General features: G+C 41.6%; 1 protein-coding gene across 2 annotated transcripts in view; it reads right to left on the bottom strand.

The window, feature by feature from the left end:
• LOC138961541 (tubby protein homolog) overlaps positions 1-24,822 on the bottom strand; it is a 43,629-nt gene that overhangs the window by 13,008 nt on the left and 5,799 nt on the right. The window contains exons 2-9 of one of the 2 annotated variants that reach the window (XM_070333200.1): positions 24,131-24,169; positions 18,649-18,688; positions 17,282-17,444; positions 12,256-12,453; positions 10,180-10,197; positions 3,123-3,421; positions 1,554-1,766; positions 823-935 (exon numbers count right to left, since the gene is read on the bottom strand). In XM_070333200.1, coding sequence (XP_070189301.1) covers positions 823-935; positions 1,554-1,766; positions 3,123-3,421; positions 10,180-10,197; positions 12,256-12,453; positions 17,282-17,444; positions 18,649-18,688; positions 24,131-24,150 — 1,064 coding nt within the window. In that variant the 5' untranslated portion in view covers positions 24,151-24,169. The remainder of the gene's footprint in view (positions 1-822; positions 936-1,553; positions 1,767-3,122; positions 3,422-10,179; positions 10,198-12,255; positions 12,454-17,281; positions 17,445-18,648; positions 18,689-24,130; positions 24,170-24,822) is intronic. The other variant, XM_070333201.1, reaches the window with a different exon arrangement.

Raw genomic sequence — 24,822 nt, 5'->3', positions numbered from 1 at the left:
AGTATTCCGTAATACCGGAATTTAGACCCCAAATCCGTAATAATTCCGGACAATCCGGGAGGGTAAACAGGTCTGAATCATTGATCAAATGCAGGTTGTTTTAGAATAATGGAAAAAAAAGTAAATGGCGGCGACTTTGCTTTGTCCTGCTCTCGACTCGTCACTTCTTGCGAGCTCCAAAATGGCGCTAGTACGTAACATGTTTATCACATGACATGCCACAAGAGCTGCAAAACGGGTGTGTGAAAATACTCGATCGGCTTCGGGATGCACTTGTGAAAAAAGTATAGTCTTGGAATTTTTGTCGGCGTATTTTTTTCCACTGACCGTACCGATCGTATTTCAGGCAATCAAGCATACAAAATAAGGCAAAATCGTATGGCTTCCCAGGTCTGGATAATATACACCACCACAGATCCGTCAAGTCTTTTACATGGGATAAGAGCATATTTCTACTTGTATACGTCACATCGAAAATTAACGGCCTAACATGTTTCTTGGTGTAGATGTGACAGAACATTTTTGCTGAATTCATTTCACAGATTGACACTGGTGTCAGTAAACAAAACTAATTCAGCATAAAATTTGATCACGCTTCTTAACAGAAAGCAGGCCAGCCTGTAGTTGATTGCTTGGTGCCCGAGTGGAAGCTTCGGATGCTCTTATTCGAGGTAAAAGCCTGGATGACTCAACGGCAATTTACAGGATGGAATAAAAACAAGTATCTTTCAGACAAGCTGGATTTAAACTAAAGTCCTTACAAATCTTGTTTTGGACTGCGTATGTCAAACTTTCATGTGACTTTTTAGTATTCTGGTTTACCTGAGCTTTCCACAGAAAGATTCACCAGTGCGTGACAGGTCTGTTGGGTCGGTAGAAATCAGGTAGTTGGATGTCGCACTCTTCTTTCTCTTTCGCCCAGCTAGCAAGAATTTCTGAAACAGTTGACGTCTGGATTGAAAAAAAGAGGTGCAACATAAAACTATTAAAAAGAAGAGGGGAGGGGAGCAGGAGTGGATAAACAGAATGACAGAAGATTAGACAGACAAACACATTCGGAAGTGTGTTTGACAGTGTGAGAGTGTGTGAGAGTGTGTGTGTCTGTGTTCGTGGCAGCTAGAAAGAGACAGAGAGGCTGAGGGAGACCAAAACATTGTCAATATTTCACCCTTGTAAACACCCCATTGACCCACCTTTATTTCACCCTTGTAAACACCCCATTGACCCACCTTTATTTCACCCTTGTAAACACCCCATTGACCCACCTTTATTTTACCCTTGTAAACACCCCATTGACCCACCTTTATATCACCCTTGTAAACACCCCATTGACCCACCTTTATTTCACCCTTGTAAACACCCCATTGACCCACCTTTATTTCACCCTTGTAAACACCCCATTGACCCACCTTTATTTCACCCTTGTAAACACCCCATTGACCCACCTTTATATCACCCTTGTAAACACCCCATTGACCCACCTTTATTTCACCCTTGTAAACACCCCATTGACCCACCTTTATTTCACCCTTGTAAACACCCCATTGACCCACCTTTTTCCCATCTTCCAGTTCCATGTGGAGGTAATAGGTGGGGAAGATGCCGCGGTCGACGCCCTTCTTGTCACGTGTGATGCGGCACTTGACGGTGTGTCCCTGCGGTGCCGGCATCGCCACAAACTCCTCCAGGTCTTCCGTGCCTAATTCTCCCACACAGTATGGCCCCTCCGCCCCCATGGGCCCGGTTTCGTTCTCTCCTACTGCACCCTGTCACAAATTAACAAATAATTAGGCATGGAAGTACTGTGCCAATAATCATGCCCATTTGTTCGTTCAACACAGAGCCTAAGTGGACAGAGTTGTACCTCCCTTGTGTGCACATTCATGTAAAACAAGTAGCAATGCGCACGTTAAAGATCTCGAGTTTCCAACTAGGGACTTGGAAACGCTCACACAGTTTAAACCCTGGAAGACAGCGTCATTCTGCCCTTGGTGGCGGGGTAAATAATAATGGTGTGACACGCAAAACCCTCGTCATAAGGTGACCCAGAGACTATTGTGCTCAGGAATATATGCAGAAGAAGAAGCTGATATGGCAGGTATATACAGAAGAAGAAGCTGATATGGCAGGTACAGAGGAAGAAGCTGATATGACAGGTACAGAAGAAGAAGCTGATATGACAGGTACAGAGGAAGAAGCTGATATGACAGGTACAGAAGAAGCTGATATGACAGGTACAGAAGAAGAAGCTGATATGACAGGTACAGAAGAAGCTGATATGACAGGTACAGAAGAAGAAGCTGATATGACAGGTACAGAAGAAGAAGCTGATATGGCAGGTACAGAAGAAGAAGCTGATATGACAGGTACAGAAGAAGAAGCTGATATGACAGGTACAGAAGAAGAAGCTGATATGACAGGAACAGAGGAAGAAGCTGATATGACAGGTACAGAAGAAGAAGCTGATATGACAGGTACAGAAGAAGAAGCTGATATGACAGGTACAGAAGAAGAAGCTGATATGACAGGTACAGAGGAAGAAGCTGATATGGCACCCGGTACAGAAGAAGAAGCTGATATGACAGGTACAGAGGAAGAAGCTGATATGACAGGTACAGAAGAAGAAGCTGATATGGCAGGTACAGAAGAAGAAGCTGATATGACAGGTACAGAAGAAGAAGCTGATATGGCAGGTACAGAAGAAGAAGCTGATATGGCAGGTACAGAAGAAGAAGCTGATATGGCAGGTACAGAAGAAGAAGCTGATATGGCAGGTATATACAGAAGAAGAAGCTGATATGACAGGAACAGAGGAAGAAGCTGATATGACAGGTACAGAAGAAGAAGCTGATATGACAGGAACAGAGGAAGAAGCTGATATGACAGGTACAGAAGAAGAAGCTGATATGACAGGTACAGAAGAAGAAGCTGATATGACAGGTACAGAAGAAGAAGCTGATATGGCAGGTACAGAAGAACCCCCCTTTTAAGACCCTGTTTGCTATGACTTTTTCTTCATAACTTGTGCAAATGTAGCCCCATTTTAAGACTGCCTTCTTTTTAAGACCCGATTTCCCACATTGGGGGAGGTCTTAAAAGGGGGGTTCCACTGTAGCACGTACCTCGGAGTCAGCGCCCATGACGGTGGCAAAGCTGCCCGAGTTGGCGTTGATAGGCGCTGGGGATTTGTCGGAGATCTGGGGGGCAATGGGCACGGAGGAATCGTCCACATCGTCAATGTCTTCAGCGTCTGTGATGAGAGTGGAGGGGGTGCCGGGAGAATCCTGCCGCCTGCTGTCTGGACGTCTACGTTGGTCGCCTCGTTCCCCTCGGTCCTTCCCCCCGCGTTCTCTGTCCGCCCGCTGCTGTCGCTTGTCTTTGTTTTTACGATCGTTGGCCGGCGGCAGGATGGTGTCTGTTTCTGTAGCGAAAAAGAAGGTGGTCATTTTCATTCACAGAAGAAATAAGAGAGAAAAGAAGATGATAATCTTCAGTCTTGAAGAAAAATATCAATGTTTTTTTGTTTTACACCTCTGAAGTGAAAACATGAAATCATCTGGCATGCAAAAGAGCTATGCACTTTTTGTTCTCTTTGGCCAAATGAGGCCATTTTATCTTTGCCCAAATGAGGCCATTTTATCTTTGGCCAAATGAGGCCATTTTATTCCCACAGACTGTTTGATTCAATTGGTTTGATTGTTATACCATGTACTCTGATTTTCTGTGTCAGGTCATTTAAGCAAACATCCCACCAACTTTCTTTCTTTCTTTATTTGGTGTTTAACGTTGTTTTCAACCGTTCAAGGTTATATCGCGACGGGGAAAGGGGGGGGGATGGGATAGAGCCACTTGTTAATTGTTTCTTGTTCACAAAAGCACTACCGTATTTGACGGATTACAAGACGCACCGTTTTATAAGCCGCACCCCCGACTTTTAACAAAACAATTGGGACGAGCCACGTATAGGCCGCGTCACTATATTAGCCGCCGTCGAAAAAATATAATCAGATCGTGTTTGTTTGTTTGTTTGTTTATTTGTTGCTTAACGTCCAGCCGACTACGCAGAGCCATATCAGGACGAGGAAGGGGGGGATGAAGGGGGCCACTTGTCAAGCGATTCCTGTTTACAAATGCACTAACCCATTACTTGTGTCCCAGCAGGCTTTAGTAAAACTAAATTAATACCTACTGGAAGATTACCAGTTTCCAGTATGTTAAAATAGGCTTAACCTATCTACTGCTGGACTTACATCAGAACACTAACAGATTAAACTACACATGAATCGCGAGACAAGCGGCAAGAGAAGAGATTTTTGGAAAAAATACAGGTGAATGAGCAAGAAGGCAGAAAAAAGAAAAGAATTCATGAAGAAAAAGAGAGCATGACAGGAAAGAGGAACCAAAAATCTACCTAACAGCAAACTAGAAAGCTCCTGCGGTTCCAAAAACAGGAGGGGCTTTTAATTTCATAACCGCAGTGCCCCACTGCGGGAATCAGATCGTGTCAATCAATCAAAACAACCAGGCAAACGAAAGTACGGTATTTGGCGAAATCGGCTCCGAGAATAAACAAGTGAAACAAAGAAGAAAAGTGAAAAAGTTTGAAGAAAAATATCACACACACAATTTGTAACCAACACACACATGTAGTCCCGCCCGGAATAAGCTTTTTTGGGATGATTTATGACTTTTGCGCACATTTCGAGCAGACGAAAACACAACATGACCCTCGCTCCTCAAACTATCGCGAGACACAAAAAAACGAAATCTCGCGCGCGCGAGATCCTGACACATCCGGTGTTTCTCTGTATGCTATCTTGTCACGACGACTTGTTGACAAACGAAGATTCGCGAAAGAAAGAGAAAAGCGCCAAGTCTTGAGTAGAGAGCTAATAAAGTACCGGTAATCGCTAATCGAGCGAAATGAAAATCCGCGGCGACTTCCATTAGGTGAATGCTATTCAAGTTTAGGTAACGTTTTAGCCGCATCTTTTTATAAGCCGCAATGCGATTTTTTGGGAAAAAAAGTCGCGGCTTGTAGTCCGTCAAATACGGTAATCAAAAAATTGCTCCAGGGGCTTGCAACGTAGTACAATATATGACCTTACTGGGAGAATGCAAGTTTCCAGTACAAAGAACTTAACATTTCATACATACTGCTTGACTAAAATCTTTACAAACATTGACTATATTCTATACAAGAAACACTTAACAAGGGTAAAAGGAGAAACAGAATCCTTTAGTCGCCTCTTACGACATGCTGGGGAGCATTGGGTAAATTCTTCCCCCTAACCCGCGGGGGGAATCCCACTAACTGGAGACCAAAGATAAACTGAGCCTGACCTTCTTCTACAGACTATAGCTATATCTAAACATATAAAGCAATTAAAATGTTCAATCTCTTTATTCTTTAATCTATGGAATTATCTGTTATTCATACTTTCACGAGTTTCACAAGCGTTTTAGACAATTGTAAGAAAATACGTTTGGAATATTGGCATTTCAAGAAAAAAAATGTAATGTCTTCTTATAATGACATCATCAAATCAGCCTGGCTCTGTAAATACAAATTGTCTGCTGTAGAACAGCCGAAAAGAAACATCCATATATCCGACATATATGTGAGGTGATGAAATCATTATATGCATGTGTATACATTTGTGAAGAAAATTAATTGAAACAAGAAATTCCTCCGAGGTAGGAAAAACACCCCCGTCAAAGGGAAATAACCTTCTCAGTTGGTGGCAGTGAGAATGGTTACATGTATTTCTCTTTGACCATTAATATGTCCCTCTATAAGTCCTTGTATAATTTTAATCCACCAATAACTCCCTAACCGTGAGTTTGACTGGTCCCAATTTTTGTAAGGACCGTCTCAGGAATGTATAGAACCTGTTCACCAAGTTTGGTGACGATCGGTCCGTTCATTCTTGAGATCTATATGCGAACACAAACACACAAACAAACAAAACACATCGACCGAATCCTATACACACCCCTATACCGGGGGTGTAAAGATGCTGTGTATCTGTACATTATACATAAATTGTTCACGCAAATAAAGCTCCCGAAACAAAAGCATAACGAGTGTGTGAAACTGAAAACAAACTATCCATCAAAATTTGAGAATACATGCAGTTTAACTAAGCTGTGCTGATAATATATGTATAAAGTCAGATATCTTGTTTTAAATTTGTATGGTACATTCATATATGATTCATCGTTGGCATGTCTTTCTGAGAAACCAAAACTCAAATTCATCCACACTGAATTCTGCTTTTGAAGAACAAAGATGGTGGGGTAAAAAGTTCCATTCAGAATGGCCATTTAGAATCAGACCCATATCTAATACCTTGTTTTGTCTCTGAAAACAAAACAGTCAAAATAATGTGCTCAACACAAGAGATTATATGTGTATCTGGGTCGTTCTACAAAACTGTGTACCACGAGAGGGTCATGAGTTGTCTTGTGTGTTTGGACACCATTTTACGCTAAACATGTGTGATGTTACACACCTTTCCGACCACCCCTCGTATCCAAAAAGCATAAACTTATCTTTTCTTTAGCATGGCACGGTGGCATATGTCTATATCTGTCGCATAATCCATAAAAACAACCTATTCAGACAGTTTCAATTTTCACGATGCATGTCACACTTTTGGTACACAGCTTTATGGAATGACCCATCTACGAGTCGGTGACCTCATGTCACTTGGTAGACATCTAATTACCAATTATTACTGAGGCTTAAATGTCTTCATTACTGCAAGAACACAAAATAACACACACTACTTCAAACAGCAACTAACAAAAAGAACAGAGATCTCTTTTGCGCAAGCCTTTAAAAACTTCGTATCTGCCCCAAGCAGGTTTAGGGCTTCCGGTAAAAACTACAATCAGCAAAGCTCCGCCAAAAAGCATTTGTTTGTTTGTTTGTTTATTTGTTGCTTAACGTCCAGCCGACTACGCAGAGCCATATCAGGACGAGGAAGGGGGGGATGAAGGGGGCCACTTGTCAAGCGATTCCTGTTTACAAATGCACTAACCCATTACTTGTGTCCCAGCAGGCTTTAGTAAAACTAAATTAATACCTACTGGAAGATTACCAGTTTCCAGTATGTTGAAATAGGCTTAACCTATCTACTGCTGGACTTACATCAGAACACTAACAGATTAAACTATACATGAATCGCGAGACAAGCGGCAAGAGAAGAGATTTTTGGAAAAAATACAGGTGAATGAGCAAGAAGGCAGAAAAAAGAAAAGAATTCATGAAGAAAAAGAGAGCATGACAGGAAAGAGGAACCAAAAATCTACCTAACAGCAAACTAGAAAGCTCCTGCGGTTCCAAAAACAGGAGGGGCCTTTAATTTCATAACCGCAGTGCCCCACTGCGGGACCAAAAAGCATTGTCCTGTCCCATAAAAGGAGAAATCCATTACCAAAGCTTTTAAGGGGCATCTAATAATGCTGAATTATGCACTCTAACGCACTCGGTTAACCGCAGATCATCTAAACGCCCATTTCCCAGGACATTACAGGAGTAAGCATGAAACGGAATGTTCGCATGCAAGAGTCTCAGCTAGATTCTGTTTTCATAATTGACCCTCTCTGGGGTAGCTTTTGATTATATTCCTGCTGCATCCCACGGATCGTCTAATGCACGTGAATGTAAGCTGACGTTCAGTAGCACTACTACAGCACTTTGAAAGAAATGTATAAGTGCGTCTATGAGAGAGACAGAGAGACAGAGAGAGAGAGAGAGAGTGAGAGACAGACAGAGAGAGAGAGAGACAGAGAGAGAGAGAGAGACAGAGAGAGAGAGACAGAGAGAGGGAGAGAGAGACAGATATAGAGACAGACAGACAGACAGATAGATAGATAGAGGTAGGGATTGAGAGCGATCGAGAGACTAATAGGCTCTGTGTCACAGTGTGTGGATGTGTGTGTGTGTGTGTGTGTGTGTGGTGTGTGTGTGTGGGTGGGTGTGTGTGTGTGTGTGTGTGTGTGGTGTGTGTGTGTGTGTGTGTGTGATGACACTTTAATGTGAGACCATGGCGTTGTTGGTGTGTTTAAGAAAGAAACAAGCTTCAGGACACTAAACAAACAAGACATTTTTACAGCTACACACATTATCACACATTCACAGCCATGAGTGGGAGCACACGGAAACACACACACACACCCTCTCTCTCTCACTTAATTCTCCCTCTCTTATAAACCAAACATGATACTATCAATATGCAACATTTGTAAGTTTAGAACGCCTTAAATTTGTTACAAAATCTTTCCTAAGATAAAATCCTTTTCAGTTGTAACCGAGTGCCGTAACACTACGATCACCTCGGGAGGCGAAGTGCAATCAAACAGGATAAAAAATGTTAGGGCTAAATTTCTTAGCCCTATAAAATCTGTTATGCAAACCCGAAGGTTTCCATGAACATACAGACAATCGGAAACCACCAGACCCTATCACAAACAGAATTCCACAATCCACCGGTGTTGACTTAAAGGCCAACAACTCGGGTGCAGAGTCTGCTGTGAAAGGAGCGGTAGCCTCCCCTGTCACAATCGCCGTTTGAATGAACTTCGTCCCGAAGTTCCGAACCGGGGGACCACTGTCCATCCCAAGTTTGCAGAATGGGAACAGCACGAACATTTTCAGTGGTCATATTATGCCATTACCTGAACATATCATGCCGAGTCCCATCTTTGCTCGCAAGCGCCAGATGTAACCGAGTGCCGTAACACTACGATCACCCCGGGAGGCGAAGTGCAATCAAACAGGATTGAAAATGTTGGGGCTAATTTCTTAGCCCTATAAAAACTGTTATGCAAACCCGAAGGTTTCCATGAACATACAGACAATCGGAAACCACCAGACCCCATCACAAACAGAATTCCACAATCCACCGGTGTTGACTTAAAGGCCAACAACTCGGGTGCAGAGTCTGCTGTGAAAGGAGCGGTAGCCTCCCCTGTCACACAGTTAAAAAGTCTTTCTTAGATATCTTAACTGTTCTGACATAAGCTATATTTTATTCCTCCTTGGCCAAACTCAAGAGCTTAATCTGATCCTTCGGAGCTTCCAAAATAAAGGCAGACAAAGGTCACACACACAAAATACTAGTATATAAGTACATTGATTTTTCACCTTGACTTTTTAAAAAGCAATTCACTTTGCACATAACAGCGATTTCTATGCATAAGAAATGGGGCAGGGCAAGACAAGAGTTTATTCAATAAAAGTCTTCCAAGTAGCTCAGCTTAAACTTACGTCTGGAATGCATTATTAATTAGCTTTTCAGCATCAAATTATTTTATTGTCTTTTTTCTTCCTGATCACTCAAACACATGACGGATGATCATAAATGCATTATCAATGAACCAACCAAAAGCTTTTTTGTTAACACAATAAATCAGCTTTCTTTTTAAACGATGACAGCTTTCTGAAAATTGAGATTTCTTTCATAAAGATAAATTAAGGTACACTGACAGATAAGAGACATATATAATACATGTACACACACACTCCCACTCATTCACAGAGGACTGTTACTGCACACAAACGCAAGCAAGCAAGCAAGCACACACACACACACACACACACACACACACACACACACACACACACACACACAGGCAAACACACGCAAGAAAAAGAGTCACGAAAGACCTTTACAGAAAGTGTAACAATCTACATTGCTGATGAACTAATCTATACAATGTGAGTGCATTTTTCTTAACGCTTTTTTTACAGGTGGCAGGGGAAAATAATTGAGGCTCAATTGCAGATAGGAGCAAAGATAACATCATAACATATCAGTCAGTTTGCTTTTTTTCCAAAAGAATGTTTGAATAAGTTGCCAGATATAGGAGTGCAGTGAAAGCAAAACAAAACCATCTACAACTAAAGAAAGAAAAGAAATGACAAAAAAAACAAGCAAACAAAAACGAAGACACCACCACCACCAAGTGAATATAAGTTACAATACACAAAACAAACAAACAAACAAACAAACAAGAGTGTCCAAAGAAAATATGTACGCTTTGAAATAAAGTATGCCCACAGAAAGGAAAGTGTGCTCTTAACAATAACTTCTATGCAAATACAGTTAGTGTTCCTAAAACAACTAAAATGTGATGTTAAATACTGATACTTAATTTTGTATTACTTACTAGATTTTGTACTCTTCGCTGAAACAACCAATCAAATTTCTTTCAATATTTTGGAGGCAAATATTGCTGATGTGTGATGTATAATTCATGTCTTTGAAAAGCACACAAGAAGAATAGTCTTATCACTTTGAACAATATGATCTTATTCTCCAAACAAATCTTAAATCTTAACTATCACCAAAAAAGTGAAAAATAAAAAAAGTTCATCTTTGGATGGTGTTACATTTTGCAGAGCAGACATAATCAGAGGGCCGTTTTTCTTTTTTTCTTTCCATCATTTTTCCCCTCTGTCTTTATCTCTTTTTACATTCAGTCAAGTTTTGACTAAATGTATTAACATAGAGGGGGAATCGAAACGAGGGTCGTGGTGTATTGGTGTATGTGTGTGTGTGTGTGTGTGTGTGTGCGTGCGTGCGTGTGTGTAGAGTGATTCAGACCAAACTACTGGACCGATCTTTATGAAATTTTCTATGAGAGTTCCTGGGATTGATATCCCCGAACATATTTTTCGTTTTTTTGATAAATGTCTTTGATGACGTCATATCCGGCTTTTCGTGAAAGTTGAGGCGGCACTGTCACGCTCTCATTTTTCAACCAAATTGGTTGAAATTTTGGTCAAGTAATCTTCGACGAAGCCCGGACTTCGGTATTGCATTTCAGCTTGGTGGCTTAAAAATTAATTAATGACTTTGGTCATTAAAAATCTGAAAATTGTAAAAAAAAATTTTTTTTTATAAAACGATTCAAATTTACGTTCATCTTATTCTCCATCATTTTCTGATTACAAAAACATATAAATATGTTATATTTGGATTAAAAACAAGCTCTCAAAAATTAAAAATATAAAAACTATTATCAAAATTAAATTGTCGAAATCAATTTAAAAACACCTTCATCTTATTCCTTGTCGGTTCCTGATTCCAAAAACATATAGATATGATATGTTTGGATTAAAAACACGCTCAGAAAGTTAAAACGAAGATAGGTACAGAAAAGTGTGCTATCCTTCTCAGCGCAAGTACTACCCCGCTCTTCTTGTCAATTTCACTGCCTTTGCCATGAGCGGTGGACTGACGATGCTACGAGTATACGGTCTTGCTGAAAAATTGCATTGCGTTCCGTTTCATTCTGTGAGTTCGACAGCTATTTGACTAAATGTTGTATTTTCGCCTTACGCGACTTGTTTCTTTCTCTTTTGATTTTTTCTTTCTTCTTCTTCTTTTTTTGTGTGTGCAAGCTTCTTCGATGTTTCAAAGGTTAAGCCCTCGTTGAAGAGAAACAATGCGTTTTCCGAGTGAGAAAGAGGCTTGCAAAGAGCATTTAAAATTCCTCTTGTGTTTCTACTTCAAAGAAGATTAACCTTTCAATTTCCTCTTCATATTATCTTTCTTATTTTCTTTTTAATGTATAGCCTAATACAAAAGAATCTTGATTTTAAGACATAAAAAGATCTGAAAAATGTAGGTCTTCAAAGAGTGTTAAAATTGAGGTACTCTTATTGAGGTACTCTTATTGAGGTACTCTCAGAGATATTTAACAGACAATTTTGAGGGCAAAAACAGGGTCTGTAAAGGAGGAATAGTCTAATATCGGAGGGTCTTAAAATGCCAGGGTTTCACTGCAATAAATACAATTGAACTTGACCCTCAATTCAGACACCCCCACTCCTGCCCCCAATTTAAGCCCAACCCCCACCCGCGCCCCACAAGGTCCTTGCTTTTCAGTTTCTCTTTTCATAACCTCTGTCAATTAGTGTACCCATATTTTCAGACTCCATCGTTTTACAGACAACTGATTTTCTCAGACTGTTGCAGGTCTTAAATTAGGGAGGTTCTACTACTGTATTATAACTTCCTAATGACTCCCTCCTTCATAATAAGACTACTGATTTTCTCTGACTGTTGCTGTTCTTGAATCAAGGAGACTTTTCAGATTCTCTGTTCATCAACTAGCTCTGTCAAATTACCCACATTTTCAGAACCCCCTGTTTTACAGACCACTGATTTTCTCAGACTGTTGCGGGTCTTAAATTCGGGATGTTGTACTACCGTATATATAAGCTCCCTCATGACCCACCTGTGTCTAAGGTCAGGATGTCGTCGCTGTCACTGTCGCTGTAGTCGCGGGTCTCGCCGGTGGTGGTGTTGTTGATGATCTGCACGTTGGTTGTGGAGCTACTCTTGTGGAAGCCTCCGCCTCCTCCCCCTCCCCCTCCTCCCCCACCACCCATGTTGCTGTCCAACATGCGGTCGGACGCTGCTGGGCCCTCATAAGCTGTAGAAGTTAAGAAGTGTCATTAAAGGAATGGTTTCATTGTAGGAGCGAATGAATGATTGTATGATGAATATATACTCGGCTTCCTGACGAGTGGGCGAAAACTGATTCTATCAAGATAATAAGATAAGTTTGATAATAATAATAAGATAATATTCTACAAGATAAGTTTTGTGTGAATATTTGTTTGTCTGTTCACTAAAAAGACCGTTGGGTTGAAATATCTGTGAATGTATTGTTTTGTCAATAACAAACGTTCCAACAACATGCCTTTCTTGTTTTTTGATTTGGAAACAATAAAAACATTCGTAGGCTACATATTATAAAGAATCATTTCAAATGCCATGCAGACTATTCTTTCGCTGAGGTTTTAGTTGTGATTTTCTGTGCATTTCATTCACCAAAAAATTACTGCAGCAGTCAAGGCTTGTGCTTGTTAACAGAGTGAAATTTAGAAACAATGAAAACTTCCTAGGCAAATATCACAAACATCTATGGGCTGCAATCAATCAATCAATCAATGAGGCTTATATCGCGCATATTCCGTGGGTACAGTTCTAGGCGCTCAGCAGTGATGCCGTGTGAGATGAAATTTTATACGGCCAGTAATTGCAGCCATTTCGGCGCATATTTACCTTTCACGGCCTATTATTCCAAGTCACACGGGTATAGGTAGACAATTATTAACTGTGCCAAAGCAATTTTGCCAGGAAAGACCCTTTTGTCAAACCTGGGATCTTTAACGTGCACACCCAATGTAGGGTACACGGGGGGGAGTTCGGACACCGAAGAGAGTCTGCACACAAAGTTGACTCTGAAATAAATTTCCGCCGAACCTGGGATCGAACTCACGCTGACAGCGGCCAACTGAATACAAATCCAGCGCGCTACCAACTGAGCTATATCCCCGCCCCAAGAGTAACATGGTTTCATTAAACAGCTAGGTGGACTTTAAATGCTGTGAGGTTCCGATTTTCTGCGCATTTCATTCTGTGTATATGACTTTATATATACGCCTGTATGTTAGACAGTTTTACATTAGGCCTAAAAAAAAAATAGGTGTGGTTACGATAACCCGACCTACCCTATTTTTGGGGGCCGACCCTATAACTTTTTATTACATTTGTCAAAAAAATACCCCCCCCCCAAAAAAACCCAAGTAAACGAGTGCAGAAAACGCAATGAAAGCGAAAGCGCCCGAGTCGCACACTTATTTCCCTGCCAAGTAGGTTTAATTTGTACACATTAGAAAAAAAAGTTTAAAAACAAAAGTGATTGCCTACCTTCCTACCCTATTTTTTTTGGATATGTTACCGTAACCACACCTATTATTTTTTTTGGCCTTAGTGAACAACAAAGTGAAATTTGGAAACAATGAATTATTCTTTCTTTAAAAATCTCACAAAACATTCATAAGGCTGTAGGAATTAAAGGTTTCCTTTACCGGCCACGCTGACTATTCACACACAACTTTACCATTTTTGTACATTTCATTCTCTGTAAATTACTGCAGCAATCATTTTTACAGCACAGTGAATTCAGAGCGTGAAATTAAAAAATATCTCACACAATTCTGTGAATGGTTAAATATGCTTCTCAACAGGCACCAAAAGGTAAGGTGTCTGCATTTGCAACTAACACTTTTTAGTGTTTGTTTTGCAGAACATGTACATGAAGTTATTTTTAACTTAATTCCTTTTCGATCCTGATCCATTTCCACTTTGAAAATGTGGCTAAACTGTCACACATTTTCACAAACGAAAGTCTAAAATAAAGCAGAACCAAGAGAGAGAACAAATTGTTTGAAAAACTTTTCTTGTTTGTTGTTAGTTTGTTTGTTTCTTCGCTTGTGTATTTCTGAGAAAACAAAATCTGTACCATGATACTTTCACTGGCAGACTTGTAAGCATTAAATGTCATTACATTCAACTTCCCCTTTACCATCACATCCAACTGATCTCCCTCTCATTTCTCTCAAACAGACCAAAATCAAATAATCCCACTGATATAAAGGGCAGTCTGACCTTTCAAATCCCCACCTCACCGCCCTTTAGGAAATCCATTAATGCTGAGACCAATTGCCAGAGAAATGGCAAAGACAACAACAGCAGATGGCGGCCTCTCTGTTGCTCCTCTCACAATGGGGCAACGTCACTGCATGCAGGTCTCTATGTATACACAGCACTCACTCTCTGTAAACCTTCCTTAAATATACCTTATTCCTTCCCACCTTCCTTAACGATACCTTGTTCCCTCCCGCCTAAGTCTCAGACTGTCTCCAACGAATATTAGTTCGGGTATATATTTACACTCACATTTGGACACATAATGAAAACCAACAGCCTTGCTTGTAAGTTTCTTCTTGTGCAAAGTGGGAGTTTAATTTCTTGCTGAATTAATCTTGCAAATTGACATAGGTGTCTGCATGCACTGACAGACTTAATTAGTTTCTTCTTGTGCATAGTGGGAGCTTCATTTCTTGTTTAATCAGTTTTGAAAATTGACATAAGTGTCTGCACTTATCTAATTATATTTCATAAGAAAAATCCTGTTCTGCACAGCCACAGAGAGCGCAGTCAGGCTATATAGAGTTTTGATGTTTCAAAGTGGAAAGATCATAGCTACTATCCAAGGTAAATTTATCGAAACGTATTTGAGGTAAAAGACGAGAAAGAAGATTATACCTTTATAATAATAAGTTCTGCTTTAGATCTAAATGCCTGCAGAGATTTTGGCATGACCTCGCATCTGACAAACTACAACCAAGCACCTACCAGATCATGCACTTTTTCTCTCTTCATTGAGGTAACATATATCATAACATACCAGACTGATGACAATCATAGTAAACATCACAACCACAGCGTCTGCAGTCTTTCATCATTATAACTCCCCTCAAAACAAATGAAATTCAGTGACCTTGGAGCCTCTGTAATGCTTACAAACTTGGTCCAACAAAAGCAATTAAAATATCACTGACCAGAACTGTTTGCATACCAACCCTTAATTAATTCAATCTTGATTGTGCAAATTTATAACTCTTCATCAATGCAACTAATTACCCCTCATCCAAGCTTAGTTGTGCATTTATGTATAACTCTGGGTCAATCTTTTTGTGCATGTCAAAAACTCACATAACATTCCAGCACCTTGCCGCCACCTTAAACACACCTGACCGAACCTCTAACTCTACTTCAGTAGCATATACATGTACGGCCAGTACAGTGGAAATGTAAGTACCATGGGACAATACTTCAGTCACAATTTATTGCTAGCACAAAAGGGTGTAACAAATAATTCTCGAAAGGGGAATCAAAATGAAATTTCAGTTGTCCTGCCCATGCAATTTCACATGCCAGTCTGAACGATTCATTCAGCTGAAAATTTAGATTAGTGTCAGATTGACAAGAGCTTGGGCCAACTTTAGGCACAACAAAGGGAGTTTTCTGGACTGGACAATTTCATTACGATTCATTCGTCAATTGCCCTATATTAAATCCTTTTTGTCTAATTTGTTCTTTTCCCCAAGGGGATTGGAGGTGAGCGTTGCTGTGCACTGTGGTGTGTGGGTGGATGGGTGCATGCCTGCGTGCAAGTGAGAGCTAGTGTGTGTGTGTGTGTGTGTGTGTGTGTGTGTGTGTGTGTGTGTGTGTGAGTGTGAGTGTGTGTGTGTGAGTGTGAGTGTGTGTGTGTGTGTGTGTGTGTGTGTGAGTGTGTGTGTGTGTGTGTGTGTGTGTGTGTGTGTGTGTGTGTGTGTGTGTGTGTGTGAGTGTGTGTGTGTGTGTGTGTGTGTGCGTGCGCTTAATGCATGTGTATGGATAAGATCAAAACTAAACACAGCTGCCCACTAGTCTCAAGGATAAAGACTATCGGGGGAGGAGAAGGGTTGGGAAGGGGAGGAGGGAAAGATTGAGTGAAGAGACAGAGAAACCGAAATAACTTTCCGAAAGCATTTTGAGGATGAATTATTAACTCCTTTTGCAACCTTATCCCATATTACCATCACAACTTATTTGTCAATTATCATCAATTTAACAGACAATTGACAATGTATGCCTGGCCACCCTTCACTAGCTCACTCTCAATAGCACCTTCATGCTCCCCTTCTTGCACAACATGTCCATCTCCTTCAACCCAGATTCACCTGTTTCACAATCGCTAACATCACTGACAATAGAATCAGCCTCATCGTCATCACCAAGCTGGAGGGGACTGACAACACATTTCTCAGCTGGTTCTGTAAGAAAACATTTCAAGTACCTTGTACCTTGAAGTACAGCAAACAAACTTCAACAGCCTTGCACGTCTCATATTGAGCCTGGTGTTCCAGACTGGCAATTGATCTTCTGATTTTTCTTTCACAAGCATGCTGCCACAAAAGTGGCAAATACACACTGCCAGTGCCATATTTTTCAGTCACAACAGGATAGTTACCGAAATAGACACTCTCAGACTCACAGCAGAAACATTGGTGAAAGCGTAAGAAACAATATTTTCTGTCCACCATTTTGAAAACACTCACTCCTGCTTATGACTTGATTGTCTCCTCACCAAACACAGCTTCCAACCTTACCTGCCCTCCCCCCTTCAGAAGAATGCCAGAGAAAAAAGGATGTAAAGAAGGAGAACCCTAAAAGAAAAACAATGCAAAGGATTAGAAGAAGGATGTGACGAAGAAGAATGCAAAGACAAAGAACTAGAAGAAAAAGAACAAGATTAAGAATACAACTTAGGAAGACAAAGAAGAAGTAGAAGATGATGACGATGACGAAAATGACGACAACGACGACAACTATGATGATGATGATGATGAAGGGCTGATGCTTACCGAAGTCTGGTGTTCCTGGTTTTGGCGTGGAGGAACCAACGAGGGGACGGTTTTCCTCCCGGTTTCTGCGATTGCCGGAATTAGGCCGCCTGTTGTCAGGATTGCTCTGAATCATCAAATTTTGCTCTCGCTTTTTGCGATTTTGTCTTTGTATAAGGTCCTTCTGTAAAACACACACAGTCAAAACAGATTATTGGAACATGTCCATAAGATTCAGTCGATCAGAGATAAAATCTTATCCTTCTGATCGCAAACAGAAAGACGTGCACATGCGCACACACACACACACATACACATACACACGCACAAACACAAACACACACACACACACACGCACAAACACACACACACGCACACATACATACACAGACAGCCAGACCCCCCACACACACTCACACACACACACATACACACACACACATACACACACACACACACATGCACATGCGCACACACACACACACACACAAGCACAAACACAAACACAAACACACACACACAAACACACACACACACAAACACACACACACACACACACACACACACACGAGATACATAGTGTCCACAATGTAAATGAAATTTCTTAAATTTCATTCATTCATAAGAAAACCTATCTAATTATTATTATGAGTTTAATTTGATGCCATCCAACTTAGAGCTCTTTTTGTCCATAAACCAGTTCTTCACTACAGGTGGGGTTTCTGACAATAACGCCTCCTTTAATAAAACTGAGCAAAAAGTGTACCGTACTTTCCGGGTGACAAGGCGCTTCGTTATACAAGACGCACCCCCTTCTTTTTAAAAAAAAATTGTAATCCAGTCACCCATTGGACGCAGGGGGCCAAGGCGCACCAAAATGACCCAGTTTTTGCCATGAGAGGTGGTTCCCCTGTCATATCTGAGAGAGGAAACACTTCCTGCACCGGGGTCAGTGACCGGTCAGTGACCGACTTTAACTGAGTGAAAATAGGTGTGCTCTGTGTGTGGGCCAGATCAAAGGCATTGTGATAGCTGGGTGGCCTTGTTTATAGACACGACCTTCTTCCCAGGGGTCAATGACCCAGTTTTTGCCATGAGAGGTGGTTCCCCTGTCATATCTTAGAGAGGAAACACTTCCTGCACGGGGTCAGTGACCGGTCAGTGACCGAGTTTAACAGAGTGGAAATCTGTGTGTGCGGCCAGATCAAAGGCAGGGCAGTACCTAGTAGCTGAAACATGCATTATCACAAGTTGTTTGACTGGTACTCAAGGAACTCGAGGAAAAAAGTCGCGCCTTATGACCCGGAAAGTACGGTACATTTTCTTTCCAATGGAAATCAAGATCTGATAAAAATAACATTTCAAGCACACAAGACATTTTGACTTACCTGCTTGTCTAATTTTGCTGACGACACTTCGTCCTGTATACTGAAAATCAAAGAAAAATACACTGATGCAATGTATTAGATAAATACTTTATCAGAATAAAGAAAAGGGACTGTAGCTACAAGGATCATGTTCCACAAACACACACACACACAAGCACAAGTAGACACTGCAAAGAGTCATAAGCACCACAACTTGAGAGAATTTACGTAGAACTTCATGTCAGTATGGTTCTGAACGTCCTTTTAAACGTACTATTACGGTCATTTCTTCAAAGGCACATTCCGTTCTCCTGTTAACACTGAGATCTCCTATCCTTTCTCCTGTTAACGCTGAGATCTCCTTTCTCCTGTTAACGCTGAGATCTCCTTTCTTCTGTTAACGCTGAGATCTCCTTTCTCCTGTTAACACTGAGATCTCCTTTCTCCTGTTAACACTGAGATCTCCTTTCTCCTGTTAACACTGAGATCTCCTTTCTCCTGTTAACACTGAGATCTCCTTTCTCCTGTTAACGCTGAGATCTCCTTTCTCCTGTTAACGCTGAGATCTCCCTTCTCCTGTTAACACTGAGATCTCCTTTCTCCTGTTAACACAGATCTCCTTTCTCCTGTTAACACTGAGATCTCCTTTCTCCTGTTAACACTGAGATCTCCTTTCTCCTGTTAACACTGAGATCGGCCAAAAGTCAAAACTCAGTATTCTCTGTGCACAGTGGATGAATTAATTTCTTAAAGGTGGTCGTCTACATTTTTGCTTTTTTTCAATAATCTTATGGTTAGATTTCGCTAAAAAGTTATGTCAGATGATGAATGAACCATGGGGAAAAAAGTTATAGAAAAAAAATTTATGTAAAAAAAGATTTTATTTTTGGGTAGCGTGACTCACGCTTCCAATATTTTGTTTTCTGTTTGCTGAGAACACGTGCTTTGCCTAAAAATACTGACCAATCAAATTCATGTCACTATGCTTATAGCCACGCCCAAACAAGTGCAGCAACCGTTTAACACTGGAGCGCTGTCCACGCTTTTTTTTAAACGCACGAAATGCACGGGATTTGAGAGGAGTTTTGCGCTTGGCATTTTCCAAATAAGGATATCCTACTATGAGTACTATGCTGGAATACTACAATGAATTTTCAAACGGCTACACCCATGGCTTCGTCTTTCCTGCTCGAAAGGGGGTGTATTGTTGATATTAGTAGATAATAGACTCTGCATTTTAATGGTCAAATGGCGATTTCGGTATAAAAATGTAGACAAGGACCTTCAAAAGACTTGTCAAGAAATTCATTCATAAAAAAAATGTAGGCTGTTGATTATGGGTATATGACCAAGTGAAGGGATGGTCTAGTGGAGGGATGGTCTAGTGGAGGGATGGTCTAGTGGAGGGATGGTCTAGTGGAGGGATGGTCTAGTGGAGGGATGGTCTAGTGAAGGGATGGTCTGGTGGAGGGATGGTCTGGTGGAGGGATGGTCTGGTGGAGGGATGGTCTGGTGGAGGGATGGTCTGGTGGAGGGATGGTCAGGTGGAGGGATGGTCTGGTGGAGGGATGGTCTGGTGGAGTGTGGTCTGGTGGAGGGATGGTCTGGTGGAGGGATGGTCTAGTGGAGGGATGGTCTAGTGGAGGGATGGTCTGGTGGAGGGATGGTCTGGTGGAGGGATGGTCTGGTGGAGGGATGGTCTGGTGGAGGGATGGTCTGGTGGAGGGATGGTCTGGTGGAGGGATGGTCTAGTGGAGGGATGGTCTGGTGGAGGGATGGTCTGGTGGAGGGATGGTCTGGTGGAGGGATGGTCTGGTGGAGGGATGGTCTGGTGGAGGGATGGTCTAGTGGAGGGATGGTCTAGTGGAGGGATGGTCTGGTGGAGGGATGGTCTGGTGGAGGGATGGTCTGGTGGAGGGATGGTCTAGTGGAGGGATGGTCTAGTGGAGGGATGGTCTAGTGGAGGGATGGTCTAGTTAAGCTTATTCCATGTCAAAGCCTGACATGATCTGAGAAGGTGAACAGAACTGTTAACACAGGAAGGAATGTGCCTTCAACAGAACCTACCCTACCCTATTCACCCACCACCACATTCCCCAAGTCCATTACTGACTATACCTTTTCCATCAGACAATTAATTAACCCTCTCTTTCTTTCCTTAATGGGCCAGTGCTTTTTAGCAAACATCAGAGGATGTCAATTAAATGAAATATAACTTGAAATTTGAGACTGACAGGGGACAGTGTGCTACTGATGACAGTGGCAGACACATTTTTATCAGCCAACTTTCGTTTCTTCTTCCTCTTTCATTTTTTAGCCTTAATGGAGATCACTGAGCTCAAGCATTAACATCAATCTCCAATAATAATGACCATTATTAAGCCTTCTCATCAGAGCCTGCTAAATCGATTGATCTTTACACTTCCCTGGCTTTAAATGTCGTCTGTATGCCCCTAATCTGAGCCCACTGAGGTCAACTAACAGCCTTCAATCTCCTTTCCGTTAACAGTTGCAAGGGTCAACCTATGGTCAGCTACTACCTTCACTCAACAAAGGCAGGTGTTCCTACTGTGATCAGTGGGATTGATGTGAGGATGGCGGTCATGGGGATTGATGTGAGGATGGCGGTCATAGGGATTGAACTAACGTGCATCTGCCTGCTCTCACACACACACGCACGCACACACACTCACTCACACACACACATGAACGCACGCACGCATGCAAACACACACACACACCAACACACACACACCAACACACACACACACACCAACACACACACACACACACCAATACTCGCACAGACACACACACACACACCAATACTCGCACACACACACACACACACACACACACACCAATACTCGCACAGACAGACACACACACACACACACACCAATACTCGCACAGACACACACACACACACACACACACCAATACTCGCACAGACACACACACACACACCAACACTCGCACAGACACACACATACACAGACACACACACACACACACCAACACTCGCACAGACACACAGACACACACCAACACTCGCACAGACACACACACACACACACACCAACACTCGCACAGACACACACACACACACACCAACACTCGCACAGACACACACCCACACACACACACACCAACACTCGCACAGACACACACACACACACACACACCAACACTCGCACAGACACACCAACACTCGCACAGACACACAGACACACACACACCAACACTCGCACAGACACACACACACACACACACCAACACTCGCACAGACACACCAACACTCGCACAGACACACAGACACACAGACACACAAAGTAAGGGAACAACAATTAACACTCTCCCTCTCCCACAAACTCTCACTCGCTACCAAACACACGCGCGCACGGACACACATATTAACACTCACTTTTGCCCGACCATGCACCCACACCAACACTGTCAAACACACGCAAGAAAGCAAGCAAGCAAGCAAGCCAATATCGGCTCGGACAACACAACCCCATGCAGACCTCAACACCCTACCCCCCTTCTACCCCAGCAGTCTCCCATCCCTGACCCAAGTCTAACCAGATCGTTATACAACAGAGCAAAACAATGCTAGCTCAAAAACATGTGCACCAGTCATAACCACGTTACACAGAGTAATGCCCCCCAGCTCGCCATGCAGCCTCAATAATTATATATATCGGGTTTCACAAATGATTAGCTAACTCCCCCATCCCCCCTGAAAGTCGCACACGTATACATCTACCAAACCAGCCTGCTGTTTTGTGTAATGAGAATGAGATTGATGAATCAGCTCCATGTTCTGCGGTTGTGTGCGTGGGCGCGGGTGAAGGGGTGTGTGATTGTGCGTGCGGTGTGTGTGTGTGTGTGTGTGTGTGTGTTTGTGTGTGTGTGTGTGAATAGTGTGTTGGAATGGGGGAGGGGGTAGTAATGTCTGAAATAAAGTGTGTGTGTGTTATGATTGGGGGAGGGGGTAGTAATGTCTGAAATACAGTGTGTGTGTGTTATGATTGGGGGAGGGGGTAGTAATGTCTGAAATACAGTGTGTGTGTGTTATGATTGGGGGGGGGGGGGGGGTAGTAATGTCTGAAATAAAGTGTGTGTGTGTTATGATTGGGGGAGGGGGTAGCAATGTCTGAAATAAAGTGTGTGTGTGTGTGTTATGATTGTGCATGCTGTCTTCTACATCTTCCTGTATTGATCAACAAAAGAAACCAGATAATAGGTTCTGCACTAGCTGCACTTCAGAATAAGCAATCTACATCTCCTCTCTGTAAATTCGTTTCTTCTGGTGTTTTTCCTGGGTCTACATTTTCTCAGTATGCAAACAATTACCTCGCCCGAGAGTAAACATACTTTCATACATGCCCAACTATTCCCTTCCAATACTCACGCCACTTTGGCAGACTAATAATTATAATTTACTGTAACAATCTTTGGCAGACTGATAATTATAATTCACTGTAACAATCTTTGGCAGACTGATTATTATAATTCACTGTAACGATCTTTGGCAGACTGATTATTGTATTATGCACTGGAACAATCTTTGGCAGACTGATAATTGTAATTCACTGTAACAACCTTTGGCAGACTGATAATTGTAATTCACTGTAACAATCTTTGGCAGACTGATGGTAATTCACTGAAACAATCTTTGGCAGACTAATAATTGTCATTAACTGTGAACATCTTTGGCAGACTGATAATTGTAATTGACTGTAACAATCTTTGGCAGACTAATAATTGTAATTGACCGTAACAATCTTTGGCAGTCTAATAATTGTAATCAAGTTGACTGAAACCATCTTTGGCAGTCTAATAATTGTAATTGACCGTAACAATCTTTGGCAGTCTAATAATTGTAATTGACCGTAACAATCTTTGGCAGTCTAATAATTGTAATTGACCGTAACAATCTTTGGCAGACTAATAATTGTAATTGACCGTAACAATCTTTGGCAGTCTAATAATTGTAATTGACCGTAACAATCTTTGGCAGTCTAATAATTGTAATTGACTGTAACAATCTTTGGCAGTCTAATAATTGTAATTGACTGTAACAATCTTTGGCAGTCTAATAATTGTAATTGACTGTAACAATCTTTGGCAGACTGATAATTGTAATTCACTGTAACAACCTTTGGCAGACTGATAATTGTAATTCACTGTAACAACCTTTGGTAGACTGATAATTGTAATTGACTGTAACAATCTTTGGCAGTCTAATAATTGTAATTGACTGTAACAATCTTTGGCAGACTAATAATTGTCATTAACTGTGAACATCTTTGGCAGACTGATAATTGTAATTCACTGAAACAATCTTTGGCAGACTAATAATTGTCATTAACTGTGAACATCTTTGGCAGACTGATAATTGTAATTGACTGTAACAATCTTTGGCAGACTAATAATTGTAATTGACCGTAACAATCTTTGGCAGTCTAATAATTGTAATTGACTGTAATAATCTTACCTGCCCGGTGGGCCGTTCATTGTGAAAGGTTCTGTGGGCCTGAAACACACAGAGAAGAGAACACAATTAGTGTTGCGTCATGTAGCCTCCCAGGATCACTCGTGATCTGCATCACATAATAATCATCAGCATTTAACATCACTCTTCACATTATAAACAGTTGTTCACGGCTTCTCAGTCACACAGAGCCTGTACACCACTTGCCATCTCTCACCACAGGATTGCTTACACAGCATGTGTATTTCGTTTGTCCTCATTTATTCACCGATACAGTGGAACCCCCCTTGTTAAGCCAGCCTCCCCCCCCCCCCCCTTCTTAATAGAGCCCGAAGATGGCTTGGAGCAGACTTTGCGACGTCTGTATACCAAACATTCAGTATCGAAGCTACTGTAGCAAGCTCTGTGAAGTAAACTTTGTGAAGTCGACTTCGCCCAATCAATATCAGGTTTAAGACTTCCACTGGTGATTTTTCACATCTTCCCTAAATAATTCTCTGTAAATTCTCCTCTGTTTTGACTCCCTCCTTTTCTAAAAACCCGATTTTCTCCGATTCTTGTAGGCCTTAAAAGCGGAGTCCCACTGTATCAAAGACTGCCCCATGCATCTGCGGGGTTAAACTCACATCCCTCACCACTGCTTTGCCTTGTTCTAGTGCTGTGTTTATTTTACTGGTACAGTGGCACCTCCCATA

This window comes from Littorina saxatilis, linkage group LG3, assembly GCF_037325665.1.
Source record: "Littorina saxatilis isolate snail1 linkage group LG3, US_GU_Lsax_2.0, whole genome shotgun sequence".
In the NCBI taxonomy this organism is placed as follows: domain Eukaryota; kingdom Metazoa; phylum Mollusca; class Gastropoda; order Littorinimorpha; family Littorinidae; genus Littorina; species Littorina saxatilis.
Note: the sequence above shows the minus strand (reverse complement) of the source record. Positions and strands in the feature narration are given on the sequence as shown.